The sequence below is a fragment of the Engystomops pustulosus genome, chromosome 7, assembly GCF_040894005.1.
Source record: "Engystomops pustulosus chromosome 7, aEngPut4.maternal, whole genome shotgun sequence".
NCBI classification, from domain to species: Eukaryota; Metazoa; Chordata; class Amphibia; order Anura; family Leptodactylidae; genus Engystomops; species Engystomops pustulosus.
Genome location: NC_092417.1, coordinates 101,801,583 through 101,823,123, shown reverse-complemented (window position 1 = coordinate 101,823,123; position 21,541 = coordinate 101,801,583). Strand labels below are relative to the sequence as shown.

Genomic DNA, 21,541 nt, shown 5'->3' with positions numbered 1-21,541 from the left:
GGAAAGAAGAAGGTGAACTCCGACAGACCTGAGTGGGGAGCGACACATGCAGGATATCGGGTGCAGGATCTATGTGTATCGCGGCACAGTGCAGGATCGGCAGGGAATGCACCTCGGGGATAGCGACTCGGACAGGTAAGTAAATGTGCCCCAATATTTATATAACATGCAGGCCAGATTAAAGGGAGTGTGGAGCATGCGCCTTGGGGCCCCCACCACTTTCCCTGTAGGGGGCACCACCAAGTGTGCACGATTCAGACGGTCTCATGGCCGCCCGAATTGCTCACTCATTTCCCCAGCTCCGGCTCTGTGCCGTACACTTTTAATTGATTTTTAATTTAGAGGCTGCAGGCTGTTCTTGTCCTGCCATAGGCTGCGGTAGCGCACAGAACATCAGCGCCCTGTCGCATGCGGCACAGTGTGTAACGTCACAGTGCTGCATGCATCAGGACGCCAACGTCCCGCGCACTACTGTCTGCGACTGTACACAGGCATGACGGGAGAAGAGGAGGTTGCTGCTGGTCAAGGATACATCGGGGGTGAGTGCAATGTTATTATTTTTTATTACTACTTTATATAGATGATACTGAGTGTGCAGGGGTGCATTGATTGATGTTACTGGGCAGCCGGCGGATGGGTGCTGATTGATGTTCCTGGGCGGGCAAGGAGGCGGTGATTGATGTTGCAGGGGGTGGGGGAATGAGTGCGATGATTTATGTTACTGGGGATGGGGGGGGGGGGCGGTGATAGATGTTACTGGGCAGACAAGGGGGAGCTGATAGATGTTACACTTGATTGATGTTAATGGGTGTGGGAGGTGCTGGTAGATTTTACTGGGCGGAGGAGCAGTGATTGATGTTACTCGACGGGGGGGGGGGGGTGGTGGTGATTGATGTTACTGGGCGGGGGGCACTGATAAATGTTACTGGGCGGGGGGCGGTGATTACTGGAGGAAAGTTGGTTGTATGTAGCTGTGTTACTGGGGGCAGGGTGGCTCTATGTAGCTGTGTTACTGGGGGTTGGCAGCTGTGTGTAGATGTTACTGGGGGGGTTAGGCGGATCTGTGAAGAAGTAAACCTAACACTGATTGGCTAGGACTTGGATGGCAACCAGTTCAGCTACCCAGCGTTAGGCACTAGGGGGGGATCCAGTGTCACTCTGCATGCAGTGCAACTCCTGAAAAAGCAGTTGTACTAGCTACTAGTACTAGTTGTCACAACAGTCCCATGTGCCAAAACTTCCCTGAGAGTTTGGTCTCCTCCTCTCACAAATCGTGCTGAGTGCTCTGTGAGATAGTAAACCTAACACTGATTGGCTAGGACTTGGATGGCAACCAGTTCAGCCAACCAGTGCTAGGGAGGGATCTGGTGTCACTTTGCATGCAGTGCAACTCCTGAAAAAGGAAGCTGCATGAAGAATGCAATTGAGTATAGCTGGTCAGACACACTGTCACTGACAGTCACTGTCACAACTTGGTGGTAGGGGCGTGTATAGCACAGTGGCACCACTACAAAACACATTCAGCTGGTGTGGGCCCCTTATGAGTAAGGTGGTGGGGCCCCAGGAAGTGCACCCCTAAATCCCTCCCTATAATATGGCCCTAGCTACATTAGCGGCAATTAATGGTGTAACTGATTGGATAGCAAGTGTCCTAGTAAGTCATATTATTTAGACATCATGCAGAAACTGGTAGCATGTGGTATTTTTTTTCTGCATTCACTGTTACTTTATGGTAACACTGGTAAGCGGTCCCTCCATTTTTTACCTCTTTTAGTCCCACTGGGGGACAAAATAAATGAAATATGTATACAAAGCTATGCTGATATTTTGTTCTGCAATAATGTTTTGCTTGTTGTATTGGAAAGAAACAAAAGCCTAGACTTTATTATGTTCATTGTATTGGTTGTCATCCAACATCTGTATGGAAGAATAAAATCGGATGAAACCTTAAGTGACTTTTAGCAAAGATCAGAGAATACGTCCCTAACCTAACAGTAGCCTGCGGGGGTGCCATATTTCTTCCAGCATAGATAAGTAACCATGGAAACAGACAGCAATGAAGTATTACAGCAGGTGAATATTTACATAGCATTGTATGACATACCATTTATTTCTCAGCTGTAATGCAATTCCTCAGAGTTTTCTGATTTTATCCACTGATAAAGTAAGTGCATCTGCTCATACAGAACATCTACCCCATTACGGTTTACCATTCTAAGTATAAGATTCTCTAAGACTATTTACAAATATTTACAAAGGATCAAAAAAGTATAAAACTATTGATCACACTTCTACATTGGTGTGAAAACTGCAAAGTATAGGCAATCCTGCGTATATGTCCTGCAGTGAATGTTCACATATTTGGGTGTTTTATACAACCTTCACATTCTCCAGAAAATTGTGTTTTGGTCCTTCTGAGGAAAAATAAGCATGGTGATTTTAGATTTGACATAGAAGAGCCATGGATTAGCCCCATGTGGATTAATCCCCAGTGGTCCTGAATATCAAGTGGATCTCTTGGCAAATCCACTCTTATAAAGCCTGATATCTGAGACCTTAGACCTAAATCTATTTCACCTAACCTACAGCTCCTTTAGGCCAGGTCACTGTGGAGGATACAGAAAACCGTGTGGTGCAGTGTAAACAGGGCCGATTCTAGCATATTTGCTGCCTGAGGCGAATATTAAAATGCTGCCCCCCCCCCCCCCCCCGCTCCCTGTTAAGTAAATCCTTAAACTTTACTAACAACCCTACAGACAGCTCCCTGACACTGTGTGACTGACTACAGGATCTGAGAGGCATTAGTGGAATCTAGTACCTTATAGATGACAATCTCTTCCATCAGGAGGACTTTATTCCAGGTTCTCCAATCCATGACGTATCAAAGGTGAATTCACGGCCGGATATCTTCAGCTCCGTGCAGCATCTCCACCCGGCGTCCCTAAAAATACCACAGTCACTTACAGTATGAAGTCTCCTGGATAACACACTGTGCTCCTAAATAATATATACCCCTCACAACACAACTGACCGCACTCTCCCCACATATAACACATCCCTTCATTATCCCTGCTCTCATATATTTAAAGGCCTCTTTATTCACCACCCAATTAAATTATATACAGCTCCCATATACAGATCCCCTACAGCTTAAATAAAATCTTGCCCCACATATACAGCCCCCCAGCTTAGTAATATACTGTACCCCATATACAGTCCCCTCCCAGCTTAGTAATATACTGTATCCCATATACAGCCCCCCAGCTTAGTAATATACTGTATCCCATATACAGCCCCCCAGCTTAGTAATATACTGTATCCCATATACAGCACCAGCTTAGTAATATACTGTATCCCATATACAGTCCCCTCCAAGCTTAGTAATATACTGTATCCCATATACAGCTCCCCAGCTTAGTAATATACTGTACTCCATATACAGCCCCCAGCTTAGTAATATACTGTATCCCATATAGAGCCCCCAGCTTAGTAATATACTGTATCCCATATACAGCCCTCCCAGCTTAGTAATATACTGTATCCCATATACAGCCCCCCCAGCTTAGTAATATACTGTATCCCATATACATCCCCCCAGCTTAGTAATATACTGTATCCCATATACATCCCCCAGCTTAGTAATATACTGTATCCCATATACAGCCCCCCAGCTTAGTAATATACTGTATCCCATATACAGCACCAGCTTAGTAATATACTGTATCCCATATACAGCACCAGCTTAGTAATATACTGTACCCCATATACAGCTCCCCAGCTTAGTAATATACTGTACTCCATATACAGCCCCCAGCTTAGTAATATACTGTATCCCATATACAGTCCCCCAGCTTAGTAATATACTGTATCCCATATACAGCCCTCCCAGCTTAGTAATATACTGTACTCCATATACAGTCCCCCAGCTTAGTAATATACTGTATCCCATATACAGCTCCCCAGCTTAGTAATATACTGTACTCCATATACAGTCCCCCAGCTTAGTAATATAATGTATCCCATATACAGCTCCCCAGCTTAGTAATATACTGTACTCCATATACAGCCCCCAGCTTAGTAATATACTGTATCCCATATACAGCCCCCAGCTTAGTAATATACTGTATCCCATATACAGCCCTCCCAGCTTAGTAATATACTGTATCCCATATACAGCCCCCCCAGCTTAGTAATATACTGTATCCCATATACATCCCCCCAGCTTAGTAATATACTGTATCCCATATACATCCCCCAGCTTAGTAATATACTGTATCCCATATACAGCCCCCCAGCTTAGTAATATACTGTACTCCATATACAGCCCCCCAGCTTAGTAATATACTGTATCCCATATACATCCCCCCAGCTTAGTAATATACTGTATCCCATATACATTCCCCTAGCTTAGTAATATACTGTATCCCATATACAGCCCCCCCAGCTTAGTAATATACTGTATCCCATATACAGCCCTCCCAGCTTAGTAATATACTGTACCCCATATACAGCCCCCCAGCTTAGTAATATACTGTACTCCATATACATCCCTCCCAGCTTAGTGATATACTGTATCCCATATACATCCTCCCAGCTTAGTAATATACTATATCCCATATACAGCCCTCCCAGCTTAGTAATATACTGTATCCCATATACAGCTCCCCAGCTTAGTAATATACTGTATCCCATATACATCCCCCCAGCTTAGTAATATACTGTATCCCATATACAGCCCCCCAGCTTAGTAATATACTGTATCCCAAATACAGCCCCCAGCTTAGTAATATACTGTATCCCATATACAGCCCCCCAGCTTAGTAATATACTGTATCCCATATACAGCCCCCCCAGCTTAGTAATATACTGTATCCCATATACATCCCCCCAGCTTAGTAATATACTGTATCCCATATACAGCCCCCCAGCTTAGTAATATACTGTACTCCATATACAGCCCCCCAGCTTAGTAATATACTGTATCCCATATATATTCCCCTAGCTTAGTAATATACTGTATCCCATATACATCCCCCAGCTTAGTAATATACTGTACCCCATATACAGCCCCCCAGCTTAGTAATATACTGTATCCCATATACAGCCCCCCAGCTTAGTAATATACTGTATCCCATATACATCCCCCCCAGCTTAGTAATATACTGTATCCCATATACATCCCCCCAGCTTAGTAATATACTGTACCCCATATACAGCCCCCAGCTTAGTAATATACTGTATCCCATATACAGCCCCCAGCTTAGTAATATACTGTACCCCATATACAGCCCCCCAGCTTAGTAATATACTGTATCCCATATACATCCCCCCAGCTTAGTAATATACTGTATCCCATATACATTCCCCTAGCTTAGTAATATACTGTATCCCATATACAGCCCCCCCAGCTTAGTAATATACTGTATCCCATATACAGCCCCCCAGCTTAGTAATATACTGTATCCCAAATACAGCCCCCAGCTTAGTAATATACTGTATCCCATATACAGCCCCCCAGCTTAGTAATATACTGTATCCCATATACAGCCCCCCCAGCTTAGTAATATACTGTATCCCATATACATCCCCCCAGCTTAGTAATATACTGTATCCCATATACAGCCCCCCAGCTTAGTAATATACTGTACTCCATATACAGCCCCCCAGCTTAGTAATATACTGTATCCCATATACATTCCCCTAGCTTAGTAATATACTGTATCCCATATACATCCCCCAGCTTAGTAATATACTGTACCCCATATACAGCCCCCCAGCTTAGTAATATACTGTATCCCATATACAGCCCCCCAGCTTAGTAATATACTGTATCCCATATACATCCCCCCCAGCTTAGTAATATACTGTATCCCATATACAGCCCCCCAGCTTAGTAATATACTGTACTCCATATACAGCCCCCCAGCTTAGTAATATACTGTATCCCATATACATTCCCCTAGCTTAGTAATATACTGTATCCCATATACATCCCCCAGCTTAGTAATATACTGTACCCCATATACAGCCCCCCAGCTTAGTAATATACTGTATCCCATATACAGCCCCCCAGCTTAGTAATATACTGTATCCCATATACATCCCCCCCAGCTTAGTAATATACTGTATCCCATATACATCCCCCCAGCTTAGTAATATACTGTACCCCATATACAGCCCCCAGCTTAGTAATATACTGTATCCCATATACAGCCCCCAGCTTAGTAATATACTGTACCCCATATACAGCCCCCCAGCTTAGTAATATACTGTATCCCATATACAGCCCCCCAGCTTAGTAATATACTGTATCCCATATACATCCCCCCCAGCTTAGTAATATACTGTATCCCATATACATCCCCCCAGCTTAGTAATATACTGTACCCCATATACAGCCCCCAGCTTAGTAATATACTGTATCCCATATACAGCCCCCAGCTTAGTAATATACTGTATCCCATATACAGCCCCCAGCTTAGTAATATACTGTACCCCATATACAGCCCCCAGCTTAGTGATATACTGTACTCCATATACAGCCCCAGCTTAGTAATATACTGTATCCCATATACAGCCCCCAGCTTAGTAATATACTGTATCCCATATACAGCCCCCCAGCTTAGTAATATACTGTACTCCATATACAGCCCCCCAGCTTAGTAATATACTGTATCCCATATACAGCCCCAGCTTAGTAATATACTGTATCCCATATACAGCCCCCAGTTTAGTGATATATAATATATAGCATCCCCCCAGTATAAAATAATTATAGCCCCAAATCCCCAAATAAAATATAGCATCCCCTCCCCCTAGTATAAAATAATTATGGCCCCAAATAATACATATAGCATCCCCCCCCTAGTATAAAATAATTATGGCCCCAAATAATATATATAGCATCCCCCCCCCTAGTATAAAATAATTATGGCCCCAAATAATACATATAGCACCCCCCCCTAGTATAAAATAATTATGGCCCCAAATAATATATATAGCATCCCCCCCTAGTATAAAATAATTATGGCCCCAAAGCCCCAAATAATACATATAGCACCCCCCCCCCCTTAGTATAAAATAATTATGGCCCCATATGATATCTATAGCGTCCCCCCCTCCCCCAGTATTAAACGTTTTCTAGCCCTATATAGTACCCCCCCTCCCAGTATAACATGAAACCTCCCCACATTTAATTAAAGTACATGAAAAATAATAAAATCATACTCACCTGCAGGCAGCTGCTCCCTCGGCGCGGCTCCGGTCTTCACGCGGCCTTCACTCCGGTCTTCCTGTGTGCCGCGGCTCCGCACAGTGACACAGGCGCATGACGTCATGACGCCTGTGTCACTGCTTAGGACGGAGCGCGCAGCTGCCGGAAAGGCGCTGCGTCGCTCCGCATATAAATCGCGCCTGTGTCTTAAAGAGACAGGCGCGATTTATTTAGCTGGTGGGCGATTCGGGCGTTAATGGACGCCCGAATCGCCCACTTTAGAGCGGCAAATTTCGCCGCCCTTTACAGGGACCCGCATTCTGCCGCCTGAGGCGAGATTGTCATCTCGCCTCATGGCAGATGCGGCCCTGAGTGTAAAAGTAACTAAAACTATATTTCCAAGAGTCAGTCACCACTAGCTGATCTCCAGGACACTGTCTTCAACAACCACTGTTATGAATTCTTCTTCAAAATGATTACATAAACATTTTTCATGTAATTCTTGTGTTCCATACTTTTCTCTACTGTTATGCTTCCGGTGCCATAGAGTAATTTTCTATATTCTGATCTAAAACGCTCTTCTGCCTGTAGGATAACTCTGTGCCGATCACACAAATGTGGACATCCCATCAAGATGTTGCTGCAATTCCTGCTAGTCATGGCATATCCTGCCACTAGGCAGCCTGCAAAACAGATGGGAGACAAACATTTATAACAGCGGTCTCACAGAACACGGTGTCCTATGCTAAATCACATAGTCTGTGCTACCCGGAGAACCTAACGGATCAGACTTACCGCACTCACTTCTACATACTCCTGCCCTAAAACTACCGATGCTGCTATTCTACCTCCCTATTCACCTTTGAAAGCTACAAATCTTTTTTTGATTTTGTGTTTGAAATTTTTTTACCTCCACCTTCCAAAAGACATTTGAAATTGTACTTTTTGGCACTATTGGCACCAGTCAATATCCGGGTTATAATAATTCTAAATTTTAAATGCGGTAAAACATACATCATCATTGGCTGTGATGTAGTAGCAGTATTATGTTACACAACTAATTGTAGCTGCCAAGCCCTAGACTTTTTGCTTGACTTTTTGGAAAGACCACTTGACACTATTTCTATTGAGACATAAACCTCTCTAAAATTATAAATATCTGAAATTACCTGAACATCGTAATGTGCAATGAATGTCCACAACTTTGTTTATCTCCTTATGGATTAAATCGGCACATATCATCATAGGATCTAATAAAAAGTTAAAAAAAAAAGTGATATGATCTACAAATTGTTAGTTTATCCCATAAATTATGAAGCAAGTCCCTATTGACAAAAATAGTTGAAAGCGACTCTGTTACCAACTTTTACACAACTAAACTAATAGCATCAGGTAAGCTGTGATGCATCCTTTTCTAGTATCACCTCTTTTTTGTAATTTTCAGCAATTTACCTATGAAAAAAATTACCTCCAATGACGCATGAGCGGATAAAGGTCCCTTTTTGCATGAGATCAGTCACTTTCAGACTGAATGGGGAGTGTCACTCGAGAAGCCCCATCTTGGACTCTACAGTACATAGATCCATGTGTTTAGTATTATATTAAAGATGAGAATCACTATGGGGGAATTTTTTAATGTTGTATAGGTTTGTTATTTGGCGTCTGAAGTTTTCCTTTATAAAAATGCACCTTGTGCAACAAATTTACTGTTGGAACACAGGTTTCACAGAAGTTTCCTGCACTTCTAGTTTCCCAACTCCTTTTTTAACACAATTTTTGGGACACATTTAGACCAACAAAAAGCAAGTCTATCAACTTCTAAACTTCATGAATGTGGAGTGTCATTTCTGATGCTCATTTTTCCTTTTTGTGGTTCTCTTATAAATTAAGCCCTTGTGACTCAATGAAAAATCACAACACACCACGCAACAGAAAAATGACACAAATAAATCAATTACTGTATTTAAATTTTCATCTTAAACTCGTCTTGGACCAATCACTGACTTTAGACATTCTCTATTGCTCCCGTGCTAGCCATGGGAGCAGGACTGGGTCTCCAGGTGTCAGAGCACCTGGAGACCCTAGGGAGAAAGGAGGTGCGGTCTATTACCGCTTCTCCCTTCTCTGCTTCTCACACCACCCCGTTTGATAGACTATACATATTATATATCAAAATGACCAAAACAAAATAGAGAATTCATTAATAATGTTAATTTTGAGTTTATTAAAAAATAAAAATAAATTCTATAATTTTTTCTTTTAAAAAAGCCACTTTTTCCACTTTTAATCCCAAATAAAAATGTTAAAATTTGTATTATGTTTTAACTAGCTCTATGTGTCTGGAAAAAAACACTGAAAAAAAAAGTTAAGGCCCTTAATGTACGAAAATTCGCAAAGAATTTGCGGTCACTAGAGCCTTTTTAGGCTGCGTCACTAAGGGGTTAATATGATATTAAACGATGGGTTCTAAGTAGGTGCAGTATATTTATTAGGGGTAAATAGAGGACTATATATTATATTACAGGGAGCACTGTAAACATTAATTATTTAGAGCACAAGGTTATATTTATTTAGAGGGTATGATATAATACATTATTATTAAAATTACGGTATACTGTATATCATAATATTTTGAGGGGGTTACTGTAGTCTGTTGTGGTGTGAAGGGCTATATATAGTATTGTTTCAGAGCACAGTGTGTGATAGTTGTTTTTATAATGTATTTTTTCCATTTTTGAGGATATAAATAATAACAAAATTGAAGGACCTGATAAAAGAGAGAATGTTTTTTCTGCATATGTAATGTTGTACCGTAAACCTGTCATTTCCTACTTTACCTAGAAAATTTTCTCGTCCAACTGAAGTTGACTGTTTAGACAGCTTTACCCTATAAAAAAAAACACAATGAAGAAAAGTAATTTTTTTCACTAAAAACAGAATAAAGGATATTTATAACCTATATTAAATAAAATATTTATATTTAAAACTGATCTGAGGGGTCTCATCAGATGGACCCTAGTATTAATGAAAATAGCTATTTGAAGATTAAAGAGGACCTGTCACCAGATTTTGACCCCCCTGACTATCAATGCCTGCTGATAAAGGGTTACAAGCAGGGCTGATTCTAGCCTTTTTGCTGCCTGAGGCGAAAATTGAAATAGCGCCCCCCCCCCCCAACGCTGTATACACAGGCCTATTTAAATGTTTATTTCCACACTCTTTGTATATAGACAATCACTCACACAAATACCCATATGTATCAATTGTTTACCTCCTGAGATCAGTATTTTAAATAAAATTTTTGAACAAATAGTTATAACACAAAAATGACTTAATAAATAACATTCACCATATCTCTGCTTTGCGTTGGCAACATTTTAAAAAATTCTTTTGTATCTGTGGGATGGTAGAAGGCCTTTAAGTTTAGTAGATATTTTTATGAAAATTTATGAAATCATAAGTGATTTCAATGGACCTAAACAACAGATACAAACACATAAATTACACCATTTAAGAAACTACACCTTCAATTATTCAAAATGTCTTTAAGGAGCTTTATTAACCCTTTAGGTTTTCTTCAAAGTTAAATCAAATTGTAGAAGAGAGCACAGATGGGAGAGGTATGCAGCTGGGCAGTGAAGGGGTTAATTGTGTGTGGTGTGCAGGTGATTTATGGTGTCATTGTAGGCATCTGATCTCCTTCCTCTGTGAAGGAAAATGAGGAGATAGGATACTGATAAGGTGAGCTCAGCCAGGGAATGCTACTTTCTTCTGGGATTTGTCTGTCTGTACTAAATGACCAGTCACAGCAATCGCTGCATATTGTCAGAGTGACAGAAGTCATGACGTTCCACAACGTCATGGCGTCTTTATGCACTGCTGCCCATAACGTTGGGGTACATCATGGTGGCTTGAGGGGTTAATTGTTGCTAGCTTAAAGGATCCTAACTAAATAGTATACGACCTGTGCAGGGGGGAGCAGAGAGAAGCCAACAGGAACTTCTGCTGGGTGATAGATCAGGTCACGAGCTGCCTCCTAAATCATCCAGGCTGCCATTCTGCCGCCTCTGATGTCCGCCGCCTGAAACAAGATTTTCATCCTGCCTCATGGCAGATGCGGCCCTGGTTACAAGTCCTCCCCATATCACTTAAAATTAGCTATCAGTGGGGCGCTGTACCTTAATTACAGATGTTTTCCTGATTTGCATATCAGCTTTTCTGACTCATGTCTGGTGTTTGTAACTCTTCTCTCTCGCAGGCTGGCAATGAACCATTATTCCCACTGAAAGCTCTGTGTCTCTTCAAATCACTGCTCTGCCTCCTTGTACTTAGGAACTGTCAGCTAATATTCAACTACACACATATAAAGCTCTATTTACTTATAGGAAACATTGTGGCAATTTTTTTATACGGTGCCTTGTGTTACATTCATGACATGTGACCAGAGTGACATCATCGCAGGTCCTTTTGCCCTCTAACAATAGCAAGTTATACACCATGTATGTGATTACATGAAATCACAGCAGCCTCCATGGAGGATGGAGAGAAGTAGAAGTTCATGGTATGACTTCATGTGTTCAGATACATAAATGAGGTACAGTTTGCTTTTATTAAGAGGCTAAAGGACCTGAGATGATGTCACCTGGTCACATGACATGAACTGTGATGGATGATAGGGGTTTATAACAAGAGCACGTTTGAAGCTTTGGAGGTTAGGTATTAGTCTGATAGTCTGGGGCAGAGCATTCCATAGAATGGGTGCAGCTCTAGAGAAGTCTTGGAGACGCGAGTGGGAGGTCCGCACTAGGGTAGAGGTTAATCTAAGATCACTGGCGGATCTAAGAACACGAGTTGGGCGATAGACTGAGATAAGAGAGGAGAGGTAGGGGGGTGCAGCATTATACAGAGCTTTGTGGATGAGGGTTATTATTTTAAACTGTATTCAATTATACATTTGCATGAAGTCTTCTACATACAAGTTATGTCATGATAAAGTGGACAGTTTATGAGTGACATCATATATATGCTATAAATTAGCTGGAAGGTGTTGTTCCACATAGTATGTAGTGCTCAGTGGTCAGAAGGCAGGAGAAGGCGAAAATTTGCTTACCCAAAATTTCCCTTTCCTTGAGTCTGTGAGGCAGCACATAATGGGTTAACCAGAAGAGAACATGTTAATAAGCAGTACAATCGTTATCTACCCCTAGAAAGAGGCAAGGAGATCCATCCACCATTGTACAGTAGGATACCAAGCAGTAAATAATGTTTATTAGGGTGGGAAGTCGTGCTGCCTCACAGACTCAAGGAAAGGGAAATTTCAGGTTACCAAATTTCCACCTTCTTTATCATCCGTTCGGCAACACATAATGGGATTTACAAAGCAGTAGTCATTGGGCGGGATCTTGTGTCGCCTAACTTAATACCACTTTACCAAAGGCCGAACCCTCTGAGGCTTGGATGTCCAACCTGTAGGGTTATATGAACTTGAATGGTGATGCCCATGTAGCCGCTTTGCAGATTTGTTGTAATGGAATTTTTCCAAATTCTGCCCAGGATTTGGTGGAATGTGCTCTAATCTGTGATGGGACTTCTCTGCCTGACAAGATATAGCATTCTTTGATGATATCCTTGATCCATCTTGCTAGTGTAAATTTACTAACTTTGCAACCTTTTAATGAGTCATGGAATAGGCCATCATCTCTCCTGAAACTGCTAGTAGCAGAGATATAGTTAATAATTGCTCTCTTTACATCCAGTGTGTTTAAGGCTTCTTGTTGTTCATTCTCCGAATTTAGAAAGAAAGTTGGCAAACATATCTCTTGATGAATGTTGGAATCTGAGAAAATTTTGGGAACAAAACTGGGATTGGTTCGTAATATAATACAGTCCGGTAATATAGGCAGATAAGGGTCTTTAGAGGACAGTGCCTGCAGTTCGCTTATTCTCTTTGCTGAAGTTGCTGCAACCAGGAAAAGAGTCTTTAGAGAGATCGATTTAAGACTTGCTTGTTGCATGGTCTCAAAAGGTGGACCCCGTAACCTTTGTAGCACCGGCTCAAATCCGACAATGGGGCAGGCATTTCTACAGATAGCTTAAGGCCTCTGATCCCTTTGAAAAATCACCTGATCAGAGAAAATTTTGACTGTAACTGAGCATTGATTGACACTAACATTGATTGATTGACATGAATATGAACATTGATTGACATGTTACACATTAATTGACATTCATGTTTAACATCCCTTGTTAAACCCCTCTTGAAGAAACTGGATGACAGAAGGTAAAATATCCATAGGCAATTTTGATGAACCACACCATTTCTTGTAAATTGACCAGATCCTGTTGTAAACAGATATAGTAGAAGGCTTTCTGTCTGATAAGAGTCTTGACAACCAAGTCCGGCCTGTGTTAGCTTGTTCCACTCAGCCTCCAAGCCGTAAGATGCAAGTGTTAGAGATGAGGATGATGAATGCTCCTTTGAAGGAGAAGATCTGGACGGAGCGGTAGTCTCCAAAACCATCCTCTTGAAAGAGCTAGAAGTAGGGAAAACCATGCCCGACGGGGCCAGTATGGAATGATTGCTATGGCTTCTACTTTCTCCTCCAATATTTAGCAGAGCACCTTGGTAATCATGGCTAAGGGTGGAAATACATAAATCAGACCTGAAGCCCAGCTGATTGACAGCCCGTCTATCGCCTCGGGATGTCCTAGAGGAGAAAGGGAGCAGAATTTGGACACTTTCTTGTTATCCTGCAAGGCATCACATCCATGAAGGGTAGGCCCATTTTCTGTGTTATCTGATTGAACACTTCCAGAATTAACTCCCACTCTCCCGGGAGTATCTGAACACGACTCAATAGATCCGTTTTTCAGTTGTGAATGCCATGTATGTGGACCACCGAGATGAGTTGAAAGTTCCTATCCACCCAGGACATAATCGTTGGGCATTCCCTGGATAGTAAGAGGCAGCGAGTGCCTTCCTGTTTGTTTAGATAATACACAGAGACTATGTTGTCTGATTGTACTAAGACACTGCGATGTTGTATAAGCAAGTGAAAATGAAAAAGACCTCAGAGATCTTTTACCTTGAAAAGGTGATTTGAATTGTTTTTTAGGAAATGAAAATGTATTTTATGAGAGTGAATTCAGCATCCCTGATAAGTGGGGACCAAAAAGCCTCTCTGACTGGAATGGAGGTTACAAAAATTTCGTTTTGCTTTATCCAATTTGTTCCTTTAGCTGCGTTGAACATTACCAATGCCCTAGAACAGTGATGGCTAACCTTATAGAGGCCGAGTGCCCAAACTGCAACCCAAAACCCTGCTTATTTATCGGTTGGTGCCAACCGAAAATTAAAGCAGTAACTTATTGCTCCCTGTTCAACAACTTTCAATCATATTGGGCTCCTGAGGACAGCAATAGAGTAGAAAGATGGAAAATTTTTATCATTTTAGCTTCTTTCCAGTTCCCCTCTGGGGCCAGCAGGAGGTCCTCCAAAAATAATTCGACCCTGTCTAATTCTCCCTCTTCCTACAGTCCCAAGTAAGTATCAAAATATGACTGAAAGCAGCATCTTTTAAGTTGCTTGGAACTGCAGGAAGATTCTTTTGAGTTTTGTCTGGTGTGCTGGTGCGATGGCCAGGTGCCCACAACAAGTGCTCTGAGTGCCGCCTTTGGCACCCGTGCCATAGGGTCGCCACCACTGCCCTAGAAGCATTCTTGATGGCGTCCAAAGGCGCATCACAGAGGTACTCTAAAGCATTTTTGAGTAATGGTAGGGACTGAAGGATCTTCTCCCTTGGAACCTTATCCCTAAGGTCCTGAGTGAGTTGGCTAAGCCAGATCCATAGCACCCTAGCGACTGGTACAGAGGCCAGTGCTACCCTAGAGGCTGCCAAGACGGATGCATAAGTCTTCTTCAAAAATGCTTCTGCCCGTCTGTCTACTGGATCGGGCAATAATATAGCTTATTCAGAGGGAAAAACTGATTTCTTTGACAGTTTGATCACTGGCAGATCCAGCTTAGGGACTGACTCCAGATCTGAACTGAATTGAGGATCCAGTTTGTAAGACAAATTAAATCTTTCCGCCGGAACCACTCGCTTAGAAGGAGCCTTCCATTCCTGCTTTAAGAGCTTATTCAATACTGGATGTCCTGACTATCATTTATCTCTAGTGACTGGGAAATAAAACAACTTCTCTCTGGGAGTTTTATTGTCAACATTCTTAAAGGATTCTATAGTAGGGACACATCTAACCTCAAGATACAGAGGGTTCTGCTTCTTTTGGCAAGCAGGCAGAGGGGAGGGGTTCTCATGCACACTCTGTAGGCCAGAAGCTATCTTTCGCCATATGTGTGGATACCACAGGATTTGATAATCTCACGCATGCCCCGCAGCGACGGTGTCTAGAATGACAGCTATCGGCTACCATGGCAACACACAAGGTTGTATTGACAACACAAACAGTATATGGTATAAGCGTATGTAGTATCTGAATAAGACTTACCTTGGGAAGTTTTGGAGGGGCTCCAGGTCTCCCACGGGGGCTGCCAACCCCATATGCCACATACCGATAGAAGGTTCAGTGGGCTTATAAAATGTCATGGGATGCGAAGCGATCCACGGACATACAGTCATATGAAAAAGTTTGGGCACCCCTATTAATCTTAATCATTTTTAGTTATCAAAATTTGGCTTTTTGCAAAAACTATTTCTAGTTATTTCTAATAACTGATGGACACAGTAATATTTCAGGATTGAAATGAGGTTTATAGTACTTACAGAAAATGTGCAATATGCATTAAAACAAAATTTGACAGGTGCAAATATATGGGCACCCTTATCATTTGCTTAATTTCAATACTCCTAACTACTTTTAACTGACTTACTGAAGCAATAAATTGGTTTGGTAACCTCATTGAGCTTTGAACTTCATAGTCAGGTGGATCCAATCATGAGAAAAGGTATTTAAGGGAGCCACTTGCAAGTTGTTCTCCTATTTGAATCTCCTCTGAGGAGCGGCATCATGGGCTCCTCAAAACAACTCTCAAATGATCTGAAAAGATTGCTCAGGGAAGGATACAAAAAGTTGTCTCAGAGATCTAACCTTTGTGGCATTCCTGTGTTCCTGTGGTTTCCTGTGGCGTTCCTGTGGCGTTCCTGTGGCATTCCTGTGGCGGTCCTGTACTCCTGTGGCAGTCCTGTACTCCTGTGGCGGTCCTGTGTTCCCGTGGCGGTCCTGTGTTCCTGTGGCGGTCCTGTATCCCGGTGGCCAGCCCGAGGTCCTGCCATCCCAAGGTCCTGCCATCCCAATGTCCGGCCTTCCCGAGGTCCTGCCTACCCGAGGTCCTGCCTACCCGAGGTACTGCCTGCCCTGTGTCCCTACCCTGGCTGCCACTGCGGGCCTAGTCACACCCGTGGAGCGACCTAGTGGCTCCCCGCTGCTAAAAGACCATCCCACTTTGCGGTGGGCTCTGGCGAAGACCAGGGGTCCACTAAGACTCCGCTCCCGGGTTGCGGCTAGTACCATCATCCCCTGCGGTGGTCCATGGAGTCCACTGACTCTAGTCTAAAGAGACTCTCCCACACCCCCGTGCATGACACTCATTTCAACCCTAAAATATTACTGTGTCTATCAATTATTAGATTTATCAAACTGAAATAGCTGTAGCAAAAACCCAAATTTTGATAACAAAAAATGATTAAGATTAATAGGGGTGCCCAAACTTTTTCATATGACTGTATAAGTGCCAAAATACTTCCACCACACCATGCAACTAAGGGAGCCAGGCAGTTGTATAGGTCCTTTGGGTGATTAACTTGCAAGGTGTTTTATCTGATAAGTCACAATGATAACTGCTTTCCCCACCTGGATGCAGAGTGACCTGAACTCTTCTGCTTGACCTAGAGAAAAAGTTAAATACAATGGTGGATGGGTCTCCTTGCCTTTTTATAGTGGTAGATAACGATTGGTTAATTGTTGAGTACTGCTTATTAACCTGTTCTCTTCTGGTTTACATATAGGGGCGTTAACCCATTATGTGCTGGGTTAGGAAATCTTGCTCAACGTTTGGTGATAGCCTTTTGACACATGCAGTTTCCAGTTAGAATCCAATATGCAACATACAGTACCTTAGATTTCTAATATAACCTGCTGGCGGACTAGTATGCATTGGTTCTCCTGATGGCTCCTGTAGGGGTGGATTATTATGTAAGTTCTCTATCACATGGGTGACTGCATCCCTGGAAGTGATGTTATTTCTAGAAGAATCTGGCTTGCTGCTCTGATCTTTGCTTAGTAAATCTGCGCAACTCTCTTCAGCTACATAGTCACCATAGGTTTTACTGAGTTGACCTGATGTCGACACACCAAATTTCGGATGTTTATTTGCATCTAAATGTATCTGCTGTCTTACATTTTCCTAGAAAAAATAAACTTAAATGAATGGAGAAATAAGCAGAATATAATACACAGTACTAAAAACTTCCACTTATTTCGTAGCAGTGCCCATCTGGGCATTCTGGTACCCATAAGCATCACAGGAAGAATTTATCTCTCGATGCAGATATCCTTGTATATTGATAATGGTTAACTTCTGAAAGTTTGGTTACATAAAGGGTGCCACTTTTTTATTTTATTTTTTAACTTTATTTATATTTTATAGATAAGTATTAAATACTGTAACACACCTGTGATTTTTCTGCTCCTTCAGTAAAGCCCTGGGCTGCAATATGTGAAGTATTCTGGGTAGTAATGTGGTTTTGACTCTGTAAATCTCCAGGGCATCCAGCTGCTATGGGGTGGTCATCTCTGTATTTTGGGTTGTTTACAAGACCAGGAGCCTGCGGCATAGATACTACAACAGATTTTTTATATGCGGTATTAACATTATCCCTTTTATCAGGTCCTTCAATTCCGTTTATATCCTAAAAAATTGAAAGATACATATAAATATCTGCACAATAATGAATGTGATTTTGTCATATAAGTAGTTGGTAAGTAAAAATAAAGATAATACTGCATTGACCGCAGACTAGAGTATTACCATTGCCAGTACACAGTATACAGTAGTATACAGTATGTAGTATACAGTGTCTGTACACCAGTGATCATCTACTGGAGCCACAAATTCAGCATACCACCTACTTTTGGTTTACTTTGGAATCCTTCATTTCTGGCGCTGGTTACACTGTAACATTCACACGGCAATAGTGTTCACATTTCCTAACTGCTTAGCATTGACAATTTGCATGGTATTATATAGCACAATATCTCTTTAATATTTTACATTACAATATCTGAGAAAGTTTGGGAAGTATAGTACCTCTGCCTTACAATAAATCAGGCTTTAGACTAGGGTCGGAAAGTAGGAGTTCTCCTTTCGGAGACTGCCAATTAAGGCATATTTTTCCAGAATCCCCTAGTGGAGCGTCGACAGGCTTACACGGTGGCCTTAATTGGAAGACTCTGTAAGGAAAAATCTTATTTCCTGGCTACAGCAGGTACGCAGTAGAGACAGCACTGACGGCAAGTGAAGTTTGGCGCCAGAGCAGGTGCTCAAGAGTAGGCGTGTATAAGATTTTTGTCCCCAAGCCATATGTAGCTTTTTTAAAATCCCAGTCAACCCCATAAATAACATACTTTAAACCCACCTATTTCCATCCATACCTCATTATACTGTTGCTGTAGATATTGTATTTTGTGGAATATTTCTGCTGCCTTTCCCCAGTATTCGTCCAAATATTTGCCCCTTTGGTTGTTGTCACTTGTTGCAGAGCTGAGATTTGGGTTGTGCTTATTAAGATCCAGAGACAATGTTTCAGCTGTGTATGGGTTAAAAAGAATTGTATTATATGCACATAACCAAAATAACAGCAACAACTGTAGACCTAATATATAAAACATCACCAGATCTTCTACTCAACTTTCACTAGTGGGTGCAATTGCAGTAACTCAACTATCCAAAAAAAGGGGTTATCCGGGTATAAAAATGTACTTAGGGCCGGGCTGGGGAGGGCTTTTAAAAAATAATAAACATGTACGGTACTTACCTCCTCCGGTGCTAAGTGATAAGTTTGTTCTTTTGAAGACTGCACATGCATATGGAATAGTAGAAAGATATGATGTTTATAGCAGCCTTAAAGGGGTTGTCCACTTTCAGCAAATATTTGATATGGTTTGTGTAAGGAAAAGTTATACAATTTTCCAAAATACTTTCTGTATCAATTCCTCACGGTTTTTCTTTTTTTCTTTTTTTTTTTTTAATTCTTTTTATTAAGATTTTAACATTACATTTATACATATAACAATACATCATAGCATATATAAGGTTCCATCAAAATGTGTATCTATATTGTGAATCTATTTAGGTACTATTTTACATAATGCAGCTACTTTACAGACATAAATCTGTCTATTCCCTATTAAGGCATGAGATTTTAATATCTTGTAGGCACTTAAGAAACAGCAAGAAAGAAGAAGAGGAGACAGAGGGAGAAGAAAAAAAAAAGGAAAATGAAAAAAAATAAATAAGAATAGAAAAACAATTATATAGAAAGTTTTAAACTTTTATAAAAATATATCATTGTTCGATGCATATAGTATCCATTTTTCCCATTTACTATAAAAGTTGGTTGTTATTAAGATGGCTTTCTCGTTCAAAATTTTCTTATATCGATAGATTTGCTTAAAATTCCTCATAATTGATTTTAAATCTGGACACTTTGGCTCTTTCCAGTGTAATGCTATGGCTTTTCTTGCTTCTGCTAGCATTCTAGCTACAGACCATCTACATTCTGGCGGGATTATCTCCATATTTAAATTCAGAAGAGCAAGTTCCGGACTTAGCTCAATTAGTGGGCACCAGATCTGCTCGATCAGATTCTGGACTTCCCCCCCAGAAAGTTTTAATACCGCCGCAGTTCCACCAAATATGTAATAAATTTGCTCCCTTCTCTTTACAGCGCCAACAGCTGTCACTTTCTAACTCAGAAAATTTTGCTAGTCACGATGGAGCATCTTGTCTGTAGCTTACGAAGAGTCTCAATGGGGTTTATACAATAATATACTTTATATGGTCGTGACACGGCTAGTTGCCACTGGCTTAGTGAGAATGAATTCCCCGAATCCTTCTCCCAGTTTATCATATAGCATACAAAAAATGGGTGAAGAGATAACTCAAAACCGGGGTGGTGAAGCCTACGAGTTAGGCGATACGCGTGGGGCGGTTTTCTCTAAGCTTAATAGCAAAGTTTTATTGCCTATGTCAGTGATGGCGAACCTATGACACGCGCAGTCATTTTGGCTGACACGCGGATGCCGGAGAAAAATTGCAGGGGCGGACTGGCCGTGGCTGACGGTGGCCGGTCGCCGGTGTCTGCGGGCAGTCGGCCGGGCGTGCGGTCGGTCGGGCGTTCCGCGGGGCAGGTGGGCGTTCAGCCGGGCGGGCGGTTGGACGGTCGATGATACAGCCTGCTCCTGTTTTCCCATCTTGCTCTGCGGAGGCTGCGCACTGACGTCAGAGCGTGGAGAGAGCAGCTCCGGCGACCTGTGCTGTGTCTGCGCGGGAACATCTGCACACAAGGAGTAACGGAGGCCCGAGGTGTCGTTGGAGCCTGTGCAAGTTAATTTACTGAGTTCTTTACCAGGCTGTGCTGTGATGTACACTGCTTTGGGGGCACTTCTCAGGACACAAATGTCCTTAAAACTAGTTAAAACGCAGCTTTTTTGTTATTTGTTGGGGGGGGGATCTCAATTGAGGAATTGAGCACTGCCAGACCTGTCTCTGACTAAGGGCGTTAGAGGGGGTTAATGTGCACTGCTTTAGGGCTGTCAAATTGTGCCTTTATACGTTCATTTAAGCTAATTTCCAATAGAATAGATAAAAAGAGAAAACCCACCATACAATTTATTCTATAATTTCTTCTGAGTACAGAGACCCCCACATGTGGCCGTGACTTGTTTTATGGGCGCACAGCGAGGTGCAGAAGGGAATGAGCGCCCTGCAGCTGCCAGGATTTTAGTTTCCTCATTGGCCCCTTCTGTAGGCTATAAAATTTTTGCTTTTGCGTCATTGGGGCCATGTGATGGCATTTTTTTTTGTGGGATGAGATGATTTTTTCAGTGTTACCATTTTGGGGTTGGTATCTCCTATTGTTGAAAATGTAGGAACTATTTTTTAGGGCAGGAGTAGAAAAGCATCAATTCTGTACTATTGAAAGCTTCTTTGTTTACTTCCAGTGCATAGAAATCTGTCCATGTGATGTGATGGAGGTTCAGGTGCATGAGCCGTTAGTATTATAGAGAGTAATAGGAGATGTGTGATAA

General features: G+C 41.8%; 1 protein-coding gene across 1 annotated transcript in view; it reads right to left on the bottom strand.

Moving 5' to 3' along the window:
* Positions 1 to 21,541, bottom strand: part of TERB1 (telomere repeat binding bouquet formation protein 1) — a 45,574-nt gene that overhangs the window by 11,124 nt on the left and 12,909 nt on the right. The window contains exons 12-17 of the mRNA XM_072116545.1: positions 18,884 to 19,038; positions 17,905 to 18,141; positions 17,347 to 17,636; positions 10,051 to 10,100; positions 8,383 to 8,463; positions 7,729 to 7,896 (exon numbers count right to left, since the gene is read on the bottom strand). Coding sequence (XP_071972646.1) covers positions 7,729 to 7,896; positions 8,383 to 8,463; positions 10,051 to 10,100; positions 17,347 to 17,636; positions 17,905 to 18,141; positions 18,884 to 19,038 — 981 coding nt within the window. The remainder of the gene's footprint in view (positions 1 to 7,728; positions 7,897 to 8,382; positions 8,464 to 10,050; positions 10,101 to 17,346; positions 17,637 to 17,904; positions 18,142 to 18,883; positions 19,039 to 21,541) is intronic.